The 22549-nt window shown below is 42.0% G+C and overlaps 1 protein-coding gene across 1 annotated transcript; it reads left to right on the plus strand.

Moving 5' to 3' along the window:
• Positions 1-19287: 19287 nt before the first annotated feature.
• LOC311289704 (zinc finger BED domain-containing protein 4-like) lies at positions 19288-22334 on the plus strand. Its single transcript, XM_084407932.1, has 2 exons — positions 19288-20008; positions 20510-22334. Exons 1-2 carry the CDS (start codon positions 19766-19768, stop codon positions 22172-22174), a joined length of 1908 nt encoding a protein of 635 aa, XP_084264058.1. The 5' UTR covers positions 19288-19765; the 3' UTR covers positions 22175-22334.
• The last annotated feature ends 215 nt before the right edge of the window (positions 22335-22549 follow it).

A 22549-nucleotide genomic window follows, 5' to 3' on the forward strand; every position in this document is an offset into this window, starting at 1 on the left:
AGCAAATTAGCTCAAATAAAGGGAATATATAATTAACAATTAATCATCAAGTATTGCATACATATTTTAAATCGCCCCAAAAAAGGGAATACATAGCCCATGTATTTGTATCTCTATATCAGGGGTGTCAAACCGGTTCCACGGAGGGCCTAGTGTATGCAGGTTTTTGGTCTTTCCCTTCAATTAGTGCCCAATTAAGACCTAGACTACCAGGTGAGGGGAGATCTTAGCCAATTAGTGACCTACTCAATCAGTTTGGTTCAAGGTAAAAGAGAAAACCTGCATACACTAGGCCCTCCGTGGAACCGGTTTGACACCCCTGCTCTATATGAAGAGTTCAGATGCAAAAGCCTCTAAGTGCCATCTGCAATTTTCTTCTAGAATGATAATTGTTATCAAGCTTGTATATTTAACTTCAGCAATTTCACTTAAATGACAATTAATAGGTAATTTTCATTGTCATTTAAGTGAAATTACTGAACTTAAATATACGAGCGTGATAAAAAAAAGATCATTCAAGAAGAAAATTGCAGATGGCACTTAGAGGCTTTTTCATCTGAACTCTTCATATATAGATAATTAATACAACGAATTATAATCAATTATGAATATACAGATAGGCTAGATCAATTTTCAGAATAACCTTTAACAGAATTAATTTCACATCGAATAATCTGTTCGTTCACAGAACCGTACGATCTTCTTATCAACTCTCAAGAAGGATTCTTCTTATCACTCTCTGGTCATGAAGAATAACTTTTCTGTTCTAAAATAATACTAACTAAAGTACTCAACAATATAAAGCTTGTAGCTTAAGATCACACATTTAAGAGACTTTGTTAAGTGAGCAGCCGACAGAGACAATCAAGCGTTTAATGGGTGTTTTTAATTAATGAAACTATGAAAACATACAACTACATTTAAACAAAGAATACATAACAACGAAAGTAAAGAAAAAGAGAGAGAGCGCAGATCACAGAATGGCAAATATCACAAACAGTTAACCTTTGAGAGCCAGCAAAGAATCAAATCACCTTAAAGCAGGGGCAAACAAACTTGAACGCATCCATCTCGATATAAATAATACTTGCTTGAATCTTTAGGGATGAGCAAGAATGCGTGTGTGTGAGTGTCCATCCTCGTTGTGTCGGTTAGTTGGAAGCATTCTCTCGGTTCTTCCGGGCGCGTGTCGTTCGCTGGAGGTTTAAAAGTTTACTTGAAAGTGAAGTTGCCGGAAATTCAGGCTAAGTCCATCAGAGATAGAAATGAATGAGCACAAAACTAAAACAAGGCAAGAAGCCGGAGATAAGATTAAGACAAAAGCTGTGACGGATAGTAACCGAGGAGACAATAGCAAATAAAACTGGTTCTTTATTGAACAAATAACAGAAACCAGACTCAGAACGTGTAGGAAGAAAACAGGAACAGACACAGTCAATTGCAAGCAGGTCTCACGATCCTCAGAAGAGAGCTCAGGGTGCGTTGGCAACGCAGGCTTGCGTGGGCAACTCGGTGAAGCACGGTCAGATGAGTGAGGTGAAATCCCAGTGAAGACGAGACGTGAAGACAAACTGCAATGACGAACAATTCAAACGGAACTCAGACTGGAGAGACGAGGAGGAACAGGAACTGAACGGGGTACGTCCACAAACAACGATCTGACAAACACAAGGCGCATGAGGTGAGTATAAGTAGTAACTGGAGATGAGGATCACCTGTCGCTGATTATTCTCCGGGAGAATAATCAGCGACCACGCCCACACACTCATACACATACATACACACAGCACGCAAGGAAGAGTCAATGAATTCATCAACCGTGACAAAAGCTAAGAAAAAGAGGTAAGACACAAAACAAAACTCGAGGAGAGAGAAGAGCAACCGTCATTGTCCTTTAAGGAAAGCTTAGTCCACACCTTTTTTTGGTGAACTGACCAATAACACTCAGAAAACTTTGAGCGGGAGAGAGTTTCTTTGTCTCCTTCTGACAGCCTGATTTGCATGGTTTATGATGGTGTCAGAATTCGTCATTTCTATTCCAAAGGATGGTAAACATGGTATCATACATTTTATTGTAACCTACTATATATATTTAGCTAAGGCAAACCGAGAGGTTTAATTCGGTACCAAGAAAGATATGTCTGGAAGATACAAAAGTAGAGATACATTCTTATGCTTGAATATAATAAGCACTTAGAGTTCAACTAACACAACTAGAAAGTCAGAATCAGAATCAGAATCAGAAAGAGCTTTATTGCCAAGTGTGCTTGCACCCACAAGGAATTTTTCTTGGTACTGAAGCTTCCAGTGCACATATACAAATACAAATACAACAAGAACATAGTAATACCAATTCTAAGAATGAAAATATATAAAAAATAAATAAAAATAGTATAAAAGTAAAAAAGTAGGGTCACAGTTGGGTTTAGTCTGAATAAACATTTACAGATTATGAACATATTTACAGTATTTTGAGTAGTATGAATAATATAAATATCACCTGAATTAGAGAATATTACACTAGACAGTGGGAGTCTAGCGGATGTTACAGATTATAAACATATTTACAGTATTTTGAGTAGTATGAATAATATAGATATAAATATCACCTGAGTTTATTGCACTAGACAGTGGGAGTATTGCACTTACAGGCATATGCTTTGGGGGGCATGTTAAGTGTTCAGAAGGGAAATGGCCTGTGGAAAGAAACTGTTCCTGTGCCTGGAAGTTCTTGTGGCCAGTGATCTGTGTCGCCGTCCTGACGGTAACAGTTCAAACGGGGTGTCCAGGGTGAGTGGAGTCTGTGATGATTTTACCTGCTCTCTTCCTCACTCTGGAAGAGTACAGGTCCTGGAGGGTTGGCAGGGGGGCACCAATAATCCTCTCTGCAGTCCGGACTGTCCGTTGTAGTCTCCTGATGTCCGATTTGGTAGCTGAACCAAACCAGACAGTGATGCAAGTGCTTAAAACAGACTCAATGACGGCTGAGTAGAACTGGATCAGCAGCTCCTGTGGCAGATTGAACTTCTTTAGCTGGCGAAGGAAGTACAGTCTCTGCTGGGCCTTTTTCACAATGGAGTCAATGTGATTTGCCCACTTCAGGTCCTGGGAGATGGTAGAGCCCAGGAACCTGAATGACTCCACTGCTTCCACAGTGCTGTTCATGATGGTGAGAGGGGGAGTGCTGGGGTGTTTCTCCTGAAGTCCATGATCATCTCCACTGTTTTGAGTGTGTTCAGCTCAAGGTTGTTATAACTGCACCAGACAGCCAGCTGTTCAACCCCCAGTCTGTAAGCAGACTCGTCACCATTTTGGATGAGACCGATGACAGTGGTGTCGTCTGCAAATTTCAGGAGCTTGACAGAGGGGTCTTTAGAAGTGCAGTCATTAGTGTACAGGGAGAAGAGCAGTGGGGAGAGAACGCACCCTTGGGGGGCGCCAGTGCTGATGGTGAGGGTCCTGGATGTGAGTTTCCCCAGTCTCACTAGCTGCTGCCGGTCCATCAGGAAGCTGGAGATCCACTGACAGATTGTGGATGGCATGGAGAGCTGAGTCAGTTTGGCTGTGAGAAGATCAGGGATGATGGTATTGAAGGCCGAACTGAAGTCCACAAATAAGATCCGTGCATAAGTCCCAGGTCTGTCAAGATGTTGCAGGATATAGTGCAGTCCCATGTTGACTGCATCATCCACAGACCTGTTTGCTCTGTAAGCAAACTGAAGGGGATCCATCAGGGGTCCGGTGATGTCCTTCAGATAGGCCAACACCAGTCTTTCAAACGACTTCATGACCACAGACGTGAGAGCGACAGGTCTGTAGTCATTAAGTCCAGTGATTTTAGTTTTTTTGGGAACCGGAATGATAGTGGAGCGTTTGAAGCAGCAGGGAACTTCACACTGCTCCAATGATCTGTTGAAGATCTGCGTGAAGACTGGGGCCAGTTGGTCAGCACAGGCTTTTAGACAAGCAGATGAGATGCCGTCTGGGCCTGAAGCTTTCCTAGTCTTCTGTTTTTTGAAGACTCTGCTCACGTCCTCCACACAGACCTTAAGCTCAGGTTGGATGGCAGAAGGGGGGAGGAGAGGGGTTGCAGGAGGTGATGGTGGATGTGTGAAGTGCACATCAGGGCGGGTGTGAGGTGTGAGTCTGGGCTTCTCAAACCTGCAATAGAATGCATTGAGAGTGTCAGCCAGTTGTTGATTCTCCACAGATGGGGGGGGTGGTGATTTGTAGTTGGTGATGTTCCTCAGGCCTCTCCAGACTGATGCCGGGTCGTTGGCTGAAAACTGGTTTTTCAGCTTTTCAGAGTAGCTTCTTTTAGCAACTCTGATCTCCTTTGTCAGTTTGTTTCTGGCCTGGTTATACAAGATTTTATCCCCACTTCTGTAAGCATCCTCTTTGGCATGACGAAGCTGTTTGAGTTTCCCAGTAAACCATGGTTTATCATTAGTGAATGATAAGAATGTCCTGGTAGGAATGCATGTATCCTCACAGAAACTGATATATGATGTTACAGTATCTGTGAGCTCATCCAGATCGGTGGCTGCAGCTTCAAAAACAGTCCAATCAGTGCAATCGAAGCAGGCCTGTAGATCCTGCTCTGCTTCGTTGGTCCATCTTTTTACAGTCCTTAATACAGGTTTAGCTGATTTCAGTTTCTGCCTGTAGGTCGGTATAAGATGAACCAAACAGTGATCAGAGAGCCCCAAAGCTGCCCGTGGGACGGAGTGATACGCATTCTTTATCGTGGTGTAACAGTGGTCCAATATATTACTGTCTCTGGTAGGACATGTAACATGCTGTCTGTATTTTGGCAGTTCACGGGAGAGATTTGCTTTGTTAAAATCCCCAAGAATGATTAAAAGAGAGTCTGGGTACCTTTGTTCCATTTCAGCTATATGTTCAGCCAGCTGTTGTAGCGCCGCGCTCACACACGCGTCTGGAGGAATGTAAACATTCGCGAGAATGAATGAGGAAAACTCCCGCGGCGAGTAGAAAGGTTTACAGTTTATGAAATGCGCCTCTAAATTAGGAGAGCACATCTTCTTCAGTGTTGTTACATCTGAACACCAACTTTCGTTAATGTAGAAACACAATCCACCACCTCTCGTTTTCCCCGTTAGTTCCGCGATGCGATCCGCTCGGAACAGCTGGAAGCCCGGCAGATGTAGTGCATTGTCCGGTATGGCTTCACTCAGCCAGGTTTCAGTGAAGCACAGAGCAGCGGAGTTAAAAAAATCCTTGTCAGTGCGGGTGAGGAGAAGAAGTTCATCCATTTTGTTAGGAAGAGATCGGAGATTCGCAAGATGAATACTGGGTAGTGCAGTGCGGAGGCCGCGCTCGCGGAGTTTAACCAGCGCGCCGGCGCGCTTCCCGCGTTTGCGTCTGACCGCGCGTTTTAACAACACTCCTGTGCCTCCAACGAGAATGTCCAGTAAAACGTCTGAGTAATCAAAATCTGTAAAAAACTTGTCTGGTGTGTGTTTCCTAATGTCCAGAAGTTCGTCTTTGGTGAAACTGATAGGAAAAGAATGACTAAACGCAGAACAAACGAACAAAAACAACACAATGACTGGAGAGCTCCACACCGAGGCAGCCATCCGCGGCGCCATCTTGTTGACATGGGTCTAGGCTAATATGAGGTGGTAAACATACATACGTACAGGAATATATCATGTACATTTTGGAATGACTTATATTCTGAGTTAAATGCAAAGAATGTTTGTGTATGTGTATTGGGGTATCTCTGAGAGGTCCATCCATGCCACCTGGACTTCTTGCTTGCCGTGAGCGGGGAGTTGAGATGATTACGATCTTTTTGGAGCTCACGAAGGAGTTTGGAGGTGTTTCTGTTTAATCTCTACCATGCCACTAACATGTCAATGGAGCAATTTGATCCAGACTCATTGGCGCTAGGACTGTGATTTACATGAATGAGTCCAATAGGTTAAAAGCTTTTTGAAGCTTAGAATGAAAAAGTCATCGTGATTTAGGACGCTACACCTGCATTTTGATATGGCATTAATATACTACTTTGATGAGCTAAGTTACAATATGCTCTTTTCCTCATATTAAACTACTGTATGAATGCCCAGTGTATTACAAAAGCATTTGAAATACATATTACAAAAGAGTATATTTGGCCATAAAATAAGATGTTTTATTTTGTATTTCAATTCAACTGCTGAAGGGTTTTAACTTCTTTATCACTGAAAAACTAATTGAATGCCATGCACCACACAGCTTCACCAGAGCCCCATCTGCCAGAACCAGTCTGTTTCCACCTCCCACGACAAAGACAAGGGGTTGGATTTTGGGAGGCATGGTGGCCAACAATGTAGCCAAAAAAAAATAAAAAAAAAAGAATGAAAAGGAAGATGGTTACGTTTGTGGATCTGATTTTTTTTTTTTTTTTTTTTTTTTTAAGATTACATAGTTGTTAGCCACACATGATTTGACTTTCCATGTTGAGTAAATAACGCAATTTGCACTTACTGTCGGTTGGTAGAAACATGGTTAAAGAGGGCTTGCTGGCTTGTTGTTGCAGGAGTTCCAATTAAGCCCTCCAATAGGCCATAACCTCTTGATGATGTCGGCCTTGCTGCTCCTTCAGGGCTCTCAATTCTCTCCTGATTCCCTAGAGTTCAGATATTTTCTTCTTCTCCGACTGAAGCAGCTTCTCACTGCAGCTACAAAGTCCTTTTTCTCCTTTGGCGGGAGATTAATGGCTGGTTTTCTGGACGACGTTGCCCAGCACATGAGGAGGCCTCAGACTGAGGAGAGTCTGAGACCAGGACTCATTGCTGATGGTGCAGGGCCAGGGTGGAGGGGGCCTGATGTTCCAGGGCCAGAGTGGAGGGGCCAGAGTCAAGTCAAGTCATCTTCATTTATATAGCGCTTTTAACAACGTAGATTGTTTCAAAGCAGCTTCACAGAGATGCGTATAATTTAAGGTAACAGAGATTGTTTTGGCTTTATAGCAGAGTTAAGTTATTTTCCACCTAAAGTTAGTTTTGATTGATTTGCTTCCGTCGCAACGATCATTTGTTATTAAAATAGGGGCCGCTAAGACGACACCATTCCCTCTACACAGACTTTAAACGCGAACCTGTTAGAAACATGCGCATTTAGAATGGGTTCTATAGTTATGTGCATTTGAAAATACGCAGGTTTGGAATTCCCTACAAGCCAAGCCTAAACAAAGTACTTGTCTTTCCTTATAAATCTTGATAAATAATTTTATTTTATTTTGTTGCTTTGGGGTAGGAAAGCGAAACAGATTTTCCCGACAACGCCTTATCTGTATAGTGGTAGAGGGATCCTCCATAGGGAGAGACTAGTTGGCACTTCAGCACTGCGTTGTCATCGGTCCAGGCGAAGGTCCTTCGTCAGATCTGGATACGGCCTGGATCCGGCAGGCTGAAGGAAAACCTCGGGATAAACACAGAAACTAAAATTAGCGTAGATGCCATTCTTCTCATGATGTAACGAGTACATCAGGATTTATGGGAAGTGTTCCCGGTTCCGGCTGACCTGATCTATGCAGCCTAACATTAAATTATAGAAGTCTATAATGTATTATGTGAATGCTAGGTCAAAGAGATGTGTCTTTAATCTGGCTTTGAACTGACAGAGTGTGTCTGCTTCCCGGACAATGGTAGGAAGACTATTCCAGAGTTTTGGTGCTAAATAGGAAAAGGATCTACCGCCAGCAGTCGATTTTGATATTCTAGGTATTAGTAACTGGCCGGAATTTTGAGATCGCAATAGACGTGACGGACTATACTGCGTTAAGAGCTCGCTCAAGTACTGCGGAGCTAAACCATTTAGTGCTTTGTAAGTAATCAGCAATATTTTAAAATTTATGCGATGTTTAATAGGGAGCCAATGCAGTTTTGACAGAACTGGGCTAATATGGTCATACTTCCTGGTTCTGGTAAGAACTCGAGCTGCTGCGTTTTGAACCAGCTGTAGTTTGTTTATTAAGCGTGCAGAGCAACCACCCAGTAGAGCATTACAATAATCTAGCCTTGAGGTCATGAACGCATGAACTAATTGTTCCGCATTTGTCAATGAGAGCATATGGCGTAATTTAGATATATTTTTAAGATGGAAAAATGCGGTTTTACAGATACTAGACACGTGACTTTCAAATGAAAGATTGGTATCAAAGAGCACACCCAGGTTCCTAATCGACGATGAAGACTTAACAGAGCAGCCATCGAGTGTTAGACAGTATTCTAGGTTATTACGTGAGGAAGTTTTTTGTCCAATAATTAGAAACTCTGTTTTTTCAGAATTTAGAAGTAGGAAATTACGAGTCATCCAATTTTTTATATCCGCTATGCATTCCGTTAATTTTGTGAATTGATAAGTTTCGTTAGGTTTGGAAGAAATATACAGCTGAGTATCGTCAGCATAACAGTGAAAGCTAATTTCATGTTTCCTAATGATATCTCCTAATGGTAACATGTACAGAGTGAACAGCAGCGGTCCTAGTACTGAGCCTTGTGGTACGCCATACTGAACTTGTGATCGATGAGACATCTCATAATTTACTGCTACAAACTGATAACGGTCAGATAAGTATGATTTAAACCATGCTAGTGCATTTCCCGTAATGCCAACATAATGTTCTAATCTATTTAAAAGAACGTTGTGGTCAATGGTGTCAAATGCAGCACTAAGATCGAGTAACACTAATAGCGAGATACAACCACGATCGGATGATAAGAGCAAATCATTTGTGACTCTAACGAGAGCAGTCTCAGTACTATGGTACGGTCTAAATCCGGACTGGAAATCCTCGCAGATATCATTTCTTTCAAGAAAGGAACACAGTTGTGAGGATACTGCCTTTTCTAATATCTTTGACAGAAAAGGTAGATTCGAGATCGGCCTGTAATTGACTAATTCTGTAGGATCAAGTTGCGTTTTTTTAACAAGCAGTATAATCATAGCCAGCTATAAGGTTTTTGGTACGTATCCTAGAGACAAAGACGAATTAATGATATTAAGAAGAGGATCTAGGACCTCTGGAAGCATCTCTTTCAGTAGCTTAGTCGGTATAGGGTCTAACATACATGTTGTCGATTTAGATGATTTAACGAGTTTAGTAAATTCTTCCTCTCCAATAGCAACGAATGAATCAAATTTTTCCTCAGGGAGACTACAATGCACTGCCTGATGCAATACTGTAGTAGACGGTTGCATAGTTATAATTTTGTCCCTGATATTATCAATCTTATAAGTGAAGAAGTTCATAAAGTCATTACTGCTGTGTTGCTTGGAAACTTCTGGGCTTGAAGCTTTATTTTTCGTTAGTTTAGCCACCGTTTCAAATAAATACCTAGGATTATGTTTATTTTCTTCTAATAGGGTTGAAAAATAAGCAGATCTAGCAGCTTTTAAAGCCTCTCTGTATGCAATCGAGCTCTCTTTCCATGAAATGCGAAATACCTCGCATTTTGTTTTCTTCCAGTTGCGCAGAGGTGGAAAGAGTACTGAAAATTTGTACTCAAGTACAAGTACCGTTACATTGCTGAAATAATACTCAATTACAAGTAAAAGTACTGGTGTCAAAAAAGTAATTAAGTAAAAGTACAAATTACTCTTCTCAAAAACTACTCAGAGTACTAGTTACTAATTACTTTTTAGCTGGCGATAGTTAATGCATTACCAATAAAAATATTCAACAAAATCATAGATTTATGTAGAAAATAGCTACTTTTAACACGTTTTTACCTTATTGTCAAAGGACATTAATTAGTGGATACTGGAATTTCTAACTTCAATATGACACCTTGAAATATGTCAATATTCAGTAGGCCTAGCCTATAATTTTTAATACCATCGGGAAAACTACTACATACTAAATATTTTAATATCTATATTTTTGTCCATCCATTTTGTCAAGGCAGTCATTATTTTCAAGCATTGAAAAGCACAACACTCATTGTAACAGTAATCTATTTGAATGGAAAAGTTTAATTCAAGTCTTCTGAAGAGACACGTCCACTTTATAAGGTGAGATTTTAATTTAGGCTTTTGTTTACATATTTAAACATTGATCAATAACCATTACAATAATCTAATATTTACTCACTCAGTGTATTTGTCTTTACAATAGGGTAACGTGAACTGTTGCAATAGCTCACACACAGCACAAGGAAGCTTGATTTCAATTCAAACTGAATTTAATTTGCAAAAAGACTAGATTTTCCATAACTTTTGACAGCGTTTAATTCAAGAGCATGGAGAGATTGGAGCTGGACGTCATTTGAGTCTGCAGTGAGAACCACTTGGAGAGATTCGCGATTACACATGATATGACACACAGTCCGAGAGCGCACACTTAATATCCGAGTCCAGTTCATTCGTAGCCTACATTTGAGAGCTCGCGTCCAGTTTTCTGCGATTACATGAATGTGCCCTCGCGTTATAATATTGTTCGTGACATTTGCCATTAAAATATGCCATAGAAACTTGCAGGTATTGATAAAATTATGCGTAATAGGCCTACCTGCAATCCCGCGCTGAGGGGAGGCGGGTGTGTCAAACTCACTGTCGTTGAGATGAGAGAATGAGACAAGCAGCTGGTAAAATATAGATATTTTGACAATACTACTATGTAGTTTGTTGTTCCAAACTTTCAGTCCAGCCATTAATCACTCTGAGCTCCTCGCCTCCTTCATGATCAGCTCTTCCAAACCTACTGCAACTGCGGCGGCTTTCATTCAGTCCAAATATCAGGGGTTTTATTGGTCCGTTTACGATCGAATATTTTTATTGGCTACCGAAATGCCATTCAAAGATTTGAATATCAATTCAAATTGTACTCAGTAACGAAATGTGATTTTACAAGTAGCGAAGTAGATTACTTAGCTTAATATGTACTTGAGTACAAGTAAAATTACAGATTTAAAAATATACTCAAAAAAGTACAAGTACCCCAAAAAACTACTTAATTACAGTAACGTGAGTAGTTGTAATTCGTTACTTCCACCTCTGCAGTTGCGCTCCATTTTTCTGGCTGCTCTCTTAAGGGCCTGAGTGTGCTCGTTGTACCACGGCGTTGGACTATTTTCTTTAATCTTCTTTAAGCGCAACGGAGCAACTGTGTCTAAAGTGCTGGAAAAGAGAGAGTTAAACGTTTCTGTTGTAATATCAAGTTCTTCTAAGCTATCTGGGATGCTGAGATGATGAAACTGATCAGGAAGATTATTAATAAAGCAATCTTTAGTGGCAGAAGTGATAGGTCTAACATATTTGAAACACGGAGTCGACTTTGCAGCCTTGGCTAAATGCAAATTACACGAGACTAGATAATGATCTGAGATGTCATCGCGCTGCTGCAGAATTTCAACGGCATCAACATCTATTCCATGTGATAATATTAGATCTAGAGTATGATTACGACGATGAGTAGGTCCTGACACGTGTTGTCTAACTCCAATTGAATTTACAATGTCTTTAAATGCCAATCCCAATGCATCTTTTTCATTATCGATGTGTATATTAAAATCACCAACAATTAGTACTTTAACTGCAGTCAATATTAATTCTGATAGAAAGTCCGCAAATTCTTTGATAAAGTCTGTATGGTGCCCTGGTGGCCTGTATACAGTAGCCAGCACAAATCTCAAACGTGATTTATCGTTTACAGTTTACACTATATATTTTTACATTAAGCACCAATGCTTCAAAAGAATTATATTTAAAACTTGATTTCTTAGTGGTTTTGAAACTATTACTATAAATTACAGCAACACCACCCCCTTTGCGTTTCAGACGAGGCTCATGTTTATAACAGTAATCTTGCGGGGTTGATTAATTTAAAGTAATGTAATCGTTTGGTTTTAGCCAGGTTTCTGTCAAACACAGCACATCTAGGTTATTATCTGAAATCATATCATTAACAATGAGTGCTTTTGAAGTAAGCGATCGAATATTCAGCAACCCAAGCTTTAGCATTTGCTCATCTGTATTATAGCTGTTTTTTATTTGTTGAACATCAATTAAATTTTTAACCTTAGATGGGTTAAAACGTTTTTTGGGATTTCCAAATTCGGGGAGCAGACACAGTCTCTATATGATGATAGCTAAGTGAAAGAGGCTCTATGTGATGGGATTTATCTGACCTTGGTGCCGTGAGACAGCTAGCAGACGGTCGGTTTAGCCAGTCTGTCTGCTTCCTGACCTGAACCCCAGATTGTCATGTTTGAGCTCTAAGACTATGAGCCATATTACTAGAGAGAAGAGCAGCACCATCCCAGGAGGGATGAATACCATCTCTTTTCAACAGGTCAGGTTTGCCCCAAAAACTTTTCCAATTGTCTATGAATTCTATATTATTAAGCGGACACCACTTAGACAGCCAACCGTTAAGCGAACACAATCTACTAACTATCTCATCACTCCTGCGAACAGGAAGGGGGCCAGAGCAAATTACAGTCCTTGACATCGTACTTGCAAGTTCACACACCTCTTTAATATTAATTTTGGTGATCTCCGACCGGCGGAGTCGAACATCATTAGTGCCGACATGAATAATCTTAGAGAATTTACGATTAGCATTAGCCAGCACTTTTAAATTTGCTTTGATGTCAGGCGCTCTGGCTCCCGGCAAACATGTGACTATGGTGGTTGGTGTCTCTATTTTCACGTTCCGTGTAATAGAATCGCCAATAACTAGGGCACAATCATTCTCAGTGGGTGTTTCACTGAGCGGGGCAAATCGATTTGTTATGGTAATCGGAACGGAGGAGTGGTTTTTAGATCCGCGACTAGAGCGATCCCTCACTGTCACCCATTTGCCCGGCTGCACAGGCTCTACTTCAGCCGGAACCGACTCATGTAAAGTGTTCACTATGCTATGCGCATCCAAAACATCTGAAGCTCTAGCACTCTTACTATCCTCAATTAAAGTTTGGATGCGTGTTTCTAATTCTGAAATCTTCTCTGTCAACCTAACTGTCTCCTTACATTTATCACATATAAATCCTATATTGCCGACAGAGAAGCCTATGCTAAACATGTGACATGAAGTGCAGGTGACAAAAACAGGACAAGACATTACTCACTGTGTTTGTTGAGTGATTCTTACTCACCTGAGCTTTTATGAACTCAAAGGCGCGAGAGAAAAATAAATAAATAAAAATAGCTGAGCGCACGGGTGGCGCGTTAGCAGGCTAGCGAATTACTAGCGTGTTGTGCTAGTAGTAACGGAAGCTAGCGATGTCAGGTTAATCTGAGATGTTGGGTAAGCTGTATTTAGTAGTAGTATAAACAACTAGAAATTGTAGTAAATGATGGTTCAAAACAAGGAAATACGAGGCTAAGACGGAGCTTACAGCACCGAAGCAAACACACTCACAGCAGGCAGCGAAGCAGACAGGAGCAATCGATCGAAGAGTGGAGGGGGCAGAGTGGAGGGGGCCTGATGTTGCAGGGCCAGGGTGGAGGGGGCCTGATGTTCCAGGGGCAGAGAGGAGGGGGCCTGATGTTGCAGGGCCTGATGTTCCAGGGGCAGAGTGGAGGGGGCCTGATGTTGCAGGGCCAGAGTGGAGGGGGCCTGATGTTGCAGGGCCAGAGTGGAGGGGGCCTGATGTTGCAGGGCCAGAGTGGAGGGGGCCTGATGTTGCGGGGCCTGATGTTGCAGGGCCAGGGTGGAGGGGGCCTGATGGTGCAGGGCCAGGGTGGAGGGGGCCTGATGTTGCAGGGCCAGAGTGGAGGGGGCCTGATGTTGCAGGGCCAGGGTGGAGGGGGCCTGATGGTGCAGGGCCAGGATGGAGGGGGCCTGATGGTGCAGGGCCAGGATGGAGGGGGCCTGATGGTGCAGGGCCAGGGTGGAGGGGGCCTGATGTTGCAGGGCCAGGGTGGAGGGGGCCTGATGGTGCAGGGCCAGGGTGGAGGGGGCCTGATGTTGCAGGGCCAGGGTGGAGGGGGCCTGATGTTGCAGGGCCAGGGTGGAGGGGGCCTGATGGTGCAGGGCCAGGGTGGAGGGGGCCTGATGTTCTAGGGCCAGAGTGGAGGGGGCCTGATGTTCTAGGGCCAGAGTGGAGGGGGCCTGATGTTGCGGGGCCTGATGTTGCAGGGCCAGAGTGGAGGGGGCCTGATGTTGCAGGGCCAGAGTGGAGGGGGCCTGATGTTGCAGGGCCAGGGTGGAGGGGGCCTGATGTTGCAGGGCCAGAGTGGAGGGGGCCTGATGTTGCAGGGCCAGAGTGGAGGGGGCCTGATGTTCTAGGGCCAGAGTGGAGGGGGCCTGATGTTGCAGGGCCAGAGTGGAGGGGGCCTGATGTTGCAGGGCCAGAGTGGAGGGGGCCTGATGTTGCAGGGCCAGAGTGGAGGGGGCCTGATGTTTCAGGGCCAGGGTGAAGGGGGCCTGATTTTGCAGGGCCAGGGTGGAGGGGGCCTGATGGTGCAGGGCCAGGGTGGAGGGGGCCTGATGTTTCAGGGCCAGGGTGGAGGGGGCCTGATGTTGCAGGGCCAGAGTGGAGGGGGCCTGATTTTGCAGGGCCAGGGTGGAGGGGGCCTGATTTTGCAGGGCCAGGGTGGAGGGGGCCTGATGGTGCAGGGCGCCTGATGGTGCAGGGCCAGGGTGGAGGGGGCCTGATTTTGCAGGGCCAGGGTGGAGGGGGCCTGATGGTGCAGGGCGCCTGATGGTGCAGGGCCAGGGTGGAGGGGGCCTGATGTTTCAGGGCCAGGGTGGAGGGGGCCTGATTTTGCAGGGCCAGGGTGGAGGGGGCCTGATGTTCTAGGGCCAGAGTGGAGGGGGCCTGATGTTCTAGGGCAGAGGTCTTCATTCCTGCTCCTGGAGAGCCACTGTCCTGCAGAGTTTAGTTCCAACCCTAATTAAACACACCTGAATCAGCTTATCAAGCTCTTCAGAATCACTTGAGTATTCAAAGGCAGGTGTGCTGAAGCAGGTTGGAACTAAACTCTGCAGGACAGTGGCTCTCCAGGAGCAGGAATGAAGACCTCTGTTCTAGGGCCAGAGTGGAGGGGGCCTGATGGTGCAGGGCCAGGGTGGAGGGGGCCTGATGTTCTAGGGCTAGAGTGGAGGGGGCCTGATGTTGCAGGGCCAGGGTGGAGGGGGCCTGATGTTCTAGGGCTAGGGTGGAGGGGGCCTGATGTTCTAGGGCTAGAGTGGAGGGGGCCTGATGTTCTAGGGCTAGAGTGGAGGGGGCCTGATGTTGCAGGGCCAGAGTGGAGGGGGCCTGATGTTGCAGGGCCAGAGTGGAGGGGGCCTGATGTTCTAGGGCCAGAGTGGAGGGGGCCTGATGTTCTAGGGCCAGAGTGGAGGGGGCCTGATGTCGCAGGGCCAGGGTGGAGGGGGCCTGATGTCGCAGGGCCAGGGTGGAGGGGGCCTGATGTTGCAGGGCCAGGGTGGAGGGGGCCTGATGTTCCAGGGCCAGAGTGGAGGGGGCCTGATGTTGCAGGGCCAGAGTGGAGGGGGCCTGATGTTCTAGGAACAGAGTGGAGGGGGCCTGATTTTGCAGGGCCAGTGTGGAGGGGGCCTGATGTTGCAGGGCTCAACTTTGAAGGCAAAGGACTGGTTGATGCACATGCATATGGGGTGGAGTGGCACAATGGATAAGACACATGCCTTTGGTGTGAGAGACCCGGGTTCGAATCCACTGTGAGACACCAATGTGTCCCTGAGCAAGACACTTAACCCCTAGTTGCTCCAGAGGCGTGCGACCTCTGACATATATAGCAATTGTAAGTCGCTTTGGATAAAAGCGTCAGCTAAATGAATAAATGTAAATGTAAATGTAAATGCATCTATGCCTCCAAGGATCCCTTCCAATGCCTCAGGCCCCAAGATGGCCAAAACTTTCTCTTCCTCTGCAGTCAGAGGAGGAACTGAGTTGATACCCCCACCAGTCTTTTTTGCTTCCTTTCTACATCCTGCAGCCCTCTGTTTTGTCACACTTGCGAAGTCCCTCCACTTGTTCCTTACTTCTTCTGGGCCTCGCTCGTACCCATAGCCAGCAGCATTTATTTGTTTGTTTATTTCTGCCCAGGATTCTTTTTTATCAGCATTTGTAATTCAATTTTTCAGCTTTGAAAATAGCTGGATTTTATTATTCTCCACCACCTCCAAAAGAACTGTAATAAAAATTTTCGAAAATTGTGGTTTTCGCATCATTTTCTGTCACGTCATATGAACACATGGCTGTATGGCAAGTGGACTTAAATAGATTAGCCAATGATCTTGAGCAAAATGTGCAACAGGTGTCCACAACAGTATAACAATCACAGTCTTTTCACAGTCCATAATTTCTTTTCATTTTAATTGTGCTGATCTATCAATATTCAATAAGGTATTTATATGAAATTGTGAAATTAATAGTTATAGATTTTGGGATCAGAGAAGACAACATGGTGTTTATATATGTATATATTTTATTGTGCAAAGAATGAATGTTGCGTTGTCAACGTAATTACTCCACTTCTACATAATGTCACTAAGAAAGCGCAGTCGAAGAAAAGAGAAAAGAACCCAATTTACAGCAGGTGGCGGTATGTGTTCATAGCACCAGTCCGCTATTAGATTGATGAAGAAGAAGAAGAAGAACATCTTAACGACAGCTCCAACCAATGTGGTTCAAACCATGGATCGACATAGGTACCATGGTTTGGGGAAACAGTCGTGACTAGCTAGTTGATTTCTTCAACGATGCATCGTACTATGGTTGTTAAAGTAACACTAAGTAACTTTTCAACCTTCATAATATATTTCCTAAACCCTTGTGATGGTACATCGACTTAAAATAGGTTGAATGACACGTCTGCCATTGCCTGACGGGGTTTGTATAGTTTTTAATCGTACTTTTAAACTTTGGGGTTGGGGTAGTAACCCGAGCAGCACAAAAAGAACTACAAAATTCGACTGCTTTACGGCATAGGCTACCTCACTTCCCCCAACACGTCCTCACACATGCTGTTGGACTTGTAAGTATATTGCTTATATCACTCGGACAAGCTTTCACTCGTTGGTGTGAGCTAAAAAGCACCTGGCGTTCTTGTTGATGGATTAGTAGACATCTTTGGAGGCTAGCTGTGCTTGTTCGATGTCCGACGATTTGTAACGCGTTGTGTTTATTCCCCAATCGAACTCGTGTAACTGTCTGTCACACGTTCTACCGTCCACAGCATTACTTGATAGACAAAAATAGGACAAGAATGAGCATCAAACAGAAACAACCCGCTTACGGGGTGTTCGAGGCGCACATACAATACAGACTGCCGACAGTTAAACAGGGCGCGCGCAGCTCTTAAAGGGGCCACACCTTATTTCCACTCGTTACAGCTTCTATCCGACTGAACGGGGACCGGTATACAGGGGGAAGGGGATCAGGCCGTGAGTGAAGAGACTGCTCTGCGTGAGTGGTATTTACGACAGTAACGTTAAATACAAGTAGTCCACAGCGACTCTAGGGGTCGTTGTTTGACCAAAACGGAAATCCTACATAATGGGGCTTTAAACCAGCGAGTTATGTCGTTGTACGGGAAACGCACCCCAGAATGCCTATTACCACCGCAGCAAAGCCTCCGCAGTAAAAATAAACCAGTCGCATTTCAAAGTCGTTCGGGAAATGACCACCAGGGACATTTTGCAAAACAGCAGCAATTGCCACATTTTGAAATGTAAGTGGGGCTAATGTCAATTAACAGTAAGGATAAAATACTATAACTTTTCAAAATACTACAACAATTTCAAAATAAACCTATAACAAACATGAAAAATCAAAAGAGCTATTGACATTTGCTGTAAAATAATAAAACAAACAAAGATTTGGTGGAGTTGAAACTACATGTTATAAAGTAATAATTTTATTGTAAAGAAAATTTGGTTAATGTTATTTAAACAAACGATCATTAGACTATTATTTGTATGAACAGTGAACTATTATATATATCTCTGTTTATTATTATTTTTTAAACAGCACAAGGTCTTGTAAACAAAAATGTTTTGCTTATATTTATAAAATAAAATTACCATGCATTTCCATTTTACAGTAGGAACAAATATTATTCAACAGAATGACTGCATTTACATCTGTATAATAATTCCAATCGTAGGCTAATTTCAAAAGCAGTTCTGTTAAAAAAAGAAGAAAAAAAACTTTACCCCCCTCTGGTCTGCGTTTGTCGCATTTTTAGTGGGGTCATTCTAAAACGCTGAACTTGGCTTAATGTACTAAGACGTTGCAGTGATATTAACTGACCAAACTCAGTAAACACCACACTAATAAACCATACTATGTGCAAAAAGCAGATGAGCACATGAACGCTTATTTGAATGTCCATGTAAGGGGAGCTGAAGTCATAAGGATGGAATACTACAATGATGGTAATTTCTAAATCCTTGTACTTGAAACAGCATAAATGAAAAATCAAACCCAGTGCAAAGATTTGGTAGAGTTGAAACTGCAGCGTGAGGTTATAAAGTAATAATTTTTTCATTAATTAAAGAAAAAAACTGGTAATGATGTTTAGACAAATGATCATACAGGCTAGTTAACATAATATTATGTGTATGAAGAGTGAACTGTTATATATCTGTTTATTTAAAACAAAAAAAACATCACAAGGTCTTGTAAAAACACTTTATTTTTTCGACAAATAATTTAGACAAGAACGAGACATAGTAAATAGCCAGATGTTAAAAAATAAACAAACAAAAAAGAATAAAACAAACATTTAAAACAGAAAATAATAAATTAAAATAGTAGCTACAACATAATTTGTTCAATTTAATGAAAGCAATATGTAAATATAGCTGCAAGGAGCAATTATCGGGGACAAGCGCAAGACGATAAGACATGCCAACATGGCTGGGAGTGTCAGACCAACTGTAGCAAGGAGCAATTAAAGACATTTTAAGAGGATTTTAGGCAAAATGGCTGAATAATCACATATACAGTCACTAATAATATGATCACTTTTGACCAATAGGTGGCACAATTATGAAATTGATGTGGTGTGGTCAGAGTGAAGTGACTCTTGTCTGGTCTCAATATGTCAAGGCATTGCAGAGATAAAGCCTGAATAGTCATTTTGGCATCATACATCACACGGCAAATTTCACATGGACTACTTTGACGATATCTTTATTACCTTTCTGGACATGGACAGTATACCATACATACATCAATGGAGGGACAGAAAGCTCTCGGACTAAATCTAAAATATCTTAAACTGTGTTCCGAAGATGAACAGAGGTCTTATGGGTGTAGCCTGTGGGCCAGGTTAGGATTAGGATCCTTCAGTTCAGGCTTGTGCACAATTCAGAATTGAATTGAGAATGACTCCTTAATTCCAATTCAATTCTTGAATTTGAATTGAATTTGAATTGATGTCAAAAACAGGATCTAGAATTACAATTCGAATTTGAATTAAATGAAGCAGAATTGCAATTCAATAAAAATTCAAAGAAATTCATATACATATTTTAAGTGAAGTGTTTAACAATGAAGCTTTACAGTATATGTCAGAAATGATTGCATTATAAATGATATTAGTTTGAACTACTTGTACAGATTACATTAAAAGGATATGTTTTCCCCCAGCAATGAATGTTAAAAGCTCTAGTCATAGAAGAAATAATTAAGTTTGATTTATTGTAATTGTAATTTTGTGTAACATGATGGAACATGACTCCATTTCCCAGAATGCTTTACTTTAACCAAATATTTAAAATGGTTGCTAAATAATTTCAGGTGGACATTTGTGATTTGTTTGAAAGCACAATTTGATGGACTTTTTAAGTTTCAGAAGTCCCTTACAACTTCAGATTACAAAGGTTGATAGATTTGAAACCTGTAACAACAGCGACATGGAAAATAATAGCAGGCATAAAAGGTCATCTGTACTAGTTCATTTTGAAGAACCAATTCCATCAAGAACCTCTGGAAACCACAGAGCCATATGCAAGCACTGCAGTGCTCCAGTCTGTGGCTCTGTCAAGGCTACTTCAAATTTCAAAAGGCATCTACAAGTAAGTTAACAGACAGATTTTGAAAACCATCTCTTGATGGTATTTATGCAACTGATATTTGATATAACTAGTGTTGGGGTCACTACTCAAGAACGTGTAATACACATTATTCACTTTTAAAAATACCATGATGCATTACCTTACTTGTTATTCTCTATGGTAACTCATTACTCTACTCATTACATTACTGTGCAACACAGCAAGAGCCTGGCATATAGCTCATAAAGGGTTATACACACCTTTAACTCAACACAACAGTAACAGTAATATTAATGTGCTACATTACTCAGTTACTGCCAAATATGATTATATTATTATGGCATTACTTTGTAAGGAGTTACCCCAAACACTGGATATCATATGTGTTTAAAAGCATGCAAGCACAATTTTTACTTATTACTTATTGTAAATCAAGAAAACAATTATTGCCAATTGTGGAATTAATAGAAATATTTGTTCTGTTAAAGAGTAATATACATTGAGGTATTTTTTTCCCTACAGAAAAAACATCAGGAAATCTTGATGTACTGTGAAACCAGCGATTACACAATACAGCCAAACCAGAATGAAGATCATGGTAATCCTTCTGAAACAGCCAGTTCCAGCTCTAAGTGGTCATCAACTAATAGACAACAAGTTGCTCTTACTGATAGTGTTGTTACATATATTGCAAATGGTCTCCTCCCTCTCTGTACTGTTGAAAATAAGGATTTCATTAATATGTTGCATTTGGCCCAACCCTCCTTCACAATGCCCTCCCGAAGAGCTCTCAGCCAGGACCTTATCCCTCAGCGCTCAGCTACTGTAAAATCACATCTGATTAATCTGATGGAAAAAACTGAGCATATTTGCCTGACAGTAGATCTTTGGTCAAACCGATCAATGAAGTCATTTTTTGGAATGACTGGCCATTTCATTATAGATTTCATGTTGCAGAGTGTAATGCTGAGCTGTCAGCGTTTTAAAGGGAGGCATACAGCTGAAAACATTTGTAGAATTTATGAAGATGTTCTTCAAAATTACAATATTCAGAACAAAGTGTCATTCATTGTGACTGATAATGCCTCCAACATGATAAAGGCATTCACCCTCTTCCCACCAATGCATGTTGTTGAAAGTGAAGAGGAAGAGCAGGATGAGACATCTGATTTTGAAGTGGTGAATGTTGAAGAGGAGATGGTCTACTTCCCACCAGAGAGAAGCTCATGCTTTGTCCACACTCTTCAGCTTGTGGTTCGTGATGCAATGGATGATGCTGGCTCCATAAAAAACTTACTAGGAAAGGTCCAAAAACTTGTTTCTTTTTGTCACAAGTCCACACTGGCTACTGATGCCCTAGACGGAGGGCACAAACTTCAGCCTGCGAATGCCACTCGCTGGAATAGCCAGTTAAAGATGCTGAGGTCTGTTCTCAATGTCCCAAGTGATGTACTTGCTGAGCTCCATTGCCCCATCCAGCTGACATCATATGAGCTGAAAATAATCCAGGAGCTTTGTGAGGTATTGGAACCCTTTGAGGAAGCTACAGACAGATGCCAGGCTGAGAAAATAGTAACCTCCAGCTTCATCATCCCTTGTGTCAGGGGCTTAAGGCATGCTATCAAAAACATGAAGATGACCGGTAATAAAAAGTTTGTCTCAACTCTACAATCCTCACTTGAAAGACGTTTAACAAAATTTGAAGACATGGAATGCTTCCAGGTGGCTGCCACACTCGACCCAAGGTTTAAGTTGGACTGGTGTGTTGGTGAAGAGCAGGTAATAATCAAAAACCTTCTCACTGAAAAAGTTGAGTCTGCCTCCCCAAAAGGGAGTGCAACCATGAATGGCAGTGATCCACCAAAGAAACGCCCAAAACTGTTTTCCTACATGAAAAGTCAATCTGCAATGCCATCTGACACAGCCCCACATGAGGTCCCTGTGTACTTGAGTACCCCTTGTCTTACAGAGGATACTGATCCTTTGGTCTATTGGAGAGAAAACCAAAGCCGTTTTCCTGCCCTAGCTCAACTTGCATGTAAATATCTTGCCATACCAGCTTCCTCTGCACCTGTTGAGAGAATTTTTAGTGTTGCAGGAAAGATATTCAGACCAGAAAGGTGCAGACTCAATGAAAAAACATTTGAGGAGCTATTGAGAATTAGATGCAACAGTGTTGCTCAGTAATTTTTTGCATTGGAATAAATGATAACTGCATTTACAACAACTTTGTGTTTGTATGATTACTTTGAAATGAAAATTACATTGGAACAAAACTAATTAAACAACATTGAGGGGGTAATTTATTTCAAAAATTTGATCAATATCTATTTTAGAACAAAATGTATGCAGGGTTGAGGAGTAAACAGTTACATGAAATGAAATTTCTGTGAAATTTCTGTAAATTACAAAATTAATGTAATTGTATTTAGTTGTATTACTGATGTAAAATGTTTAATTCAATTAGTTACTAATCAACTTAAAACAAAATTGCTTTGCATTGATAAAGTTATCCAAATAAAGTAATCCAAACCACATTTATAATGGGTAACTAATAACAGT

The sequence above is a fragment of the Rutilus rutilus genome (assembly GCF_951802725.1).
Source record: "Rutilus rutilus genome assembly, chromosome: 4".
NCBI classification, from domain to species: Eukaryota; Metazoa; Chordata; class Actinopteri; order Cypriniformes; family Leuciscidae; genus Rutilus; species Rutilus rutilus.

What these genes read in the sequence shown, in the direction of transcription:
- LOC311289704 (XM_084407932.1), top strand. Translation starts at nt 19,766, where the DNA reads ATGGACTTTTTAAGTTTCAGAAGTCCCTTACAACTTCAGATTACAAAG. An exon ending in ATTTCAAAAGGCATCTACAA is followed by an intron (nt 20,009 to 20,509) that starts GTAAGTTAACAG and finishes TTTTCCCTACAG; the next exon opens with AAAAAACATCAGGAAATCTT.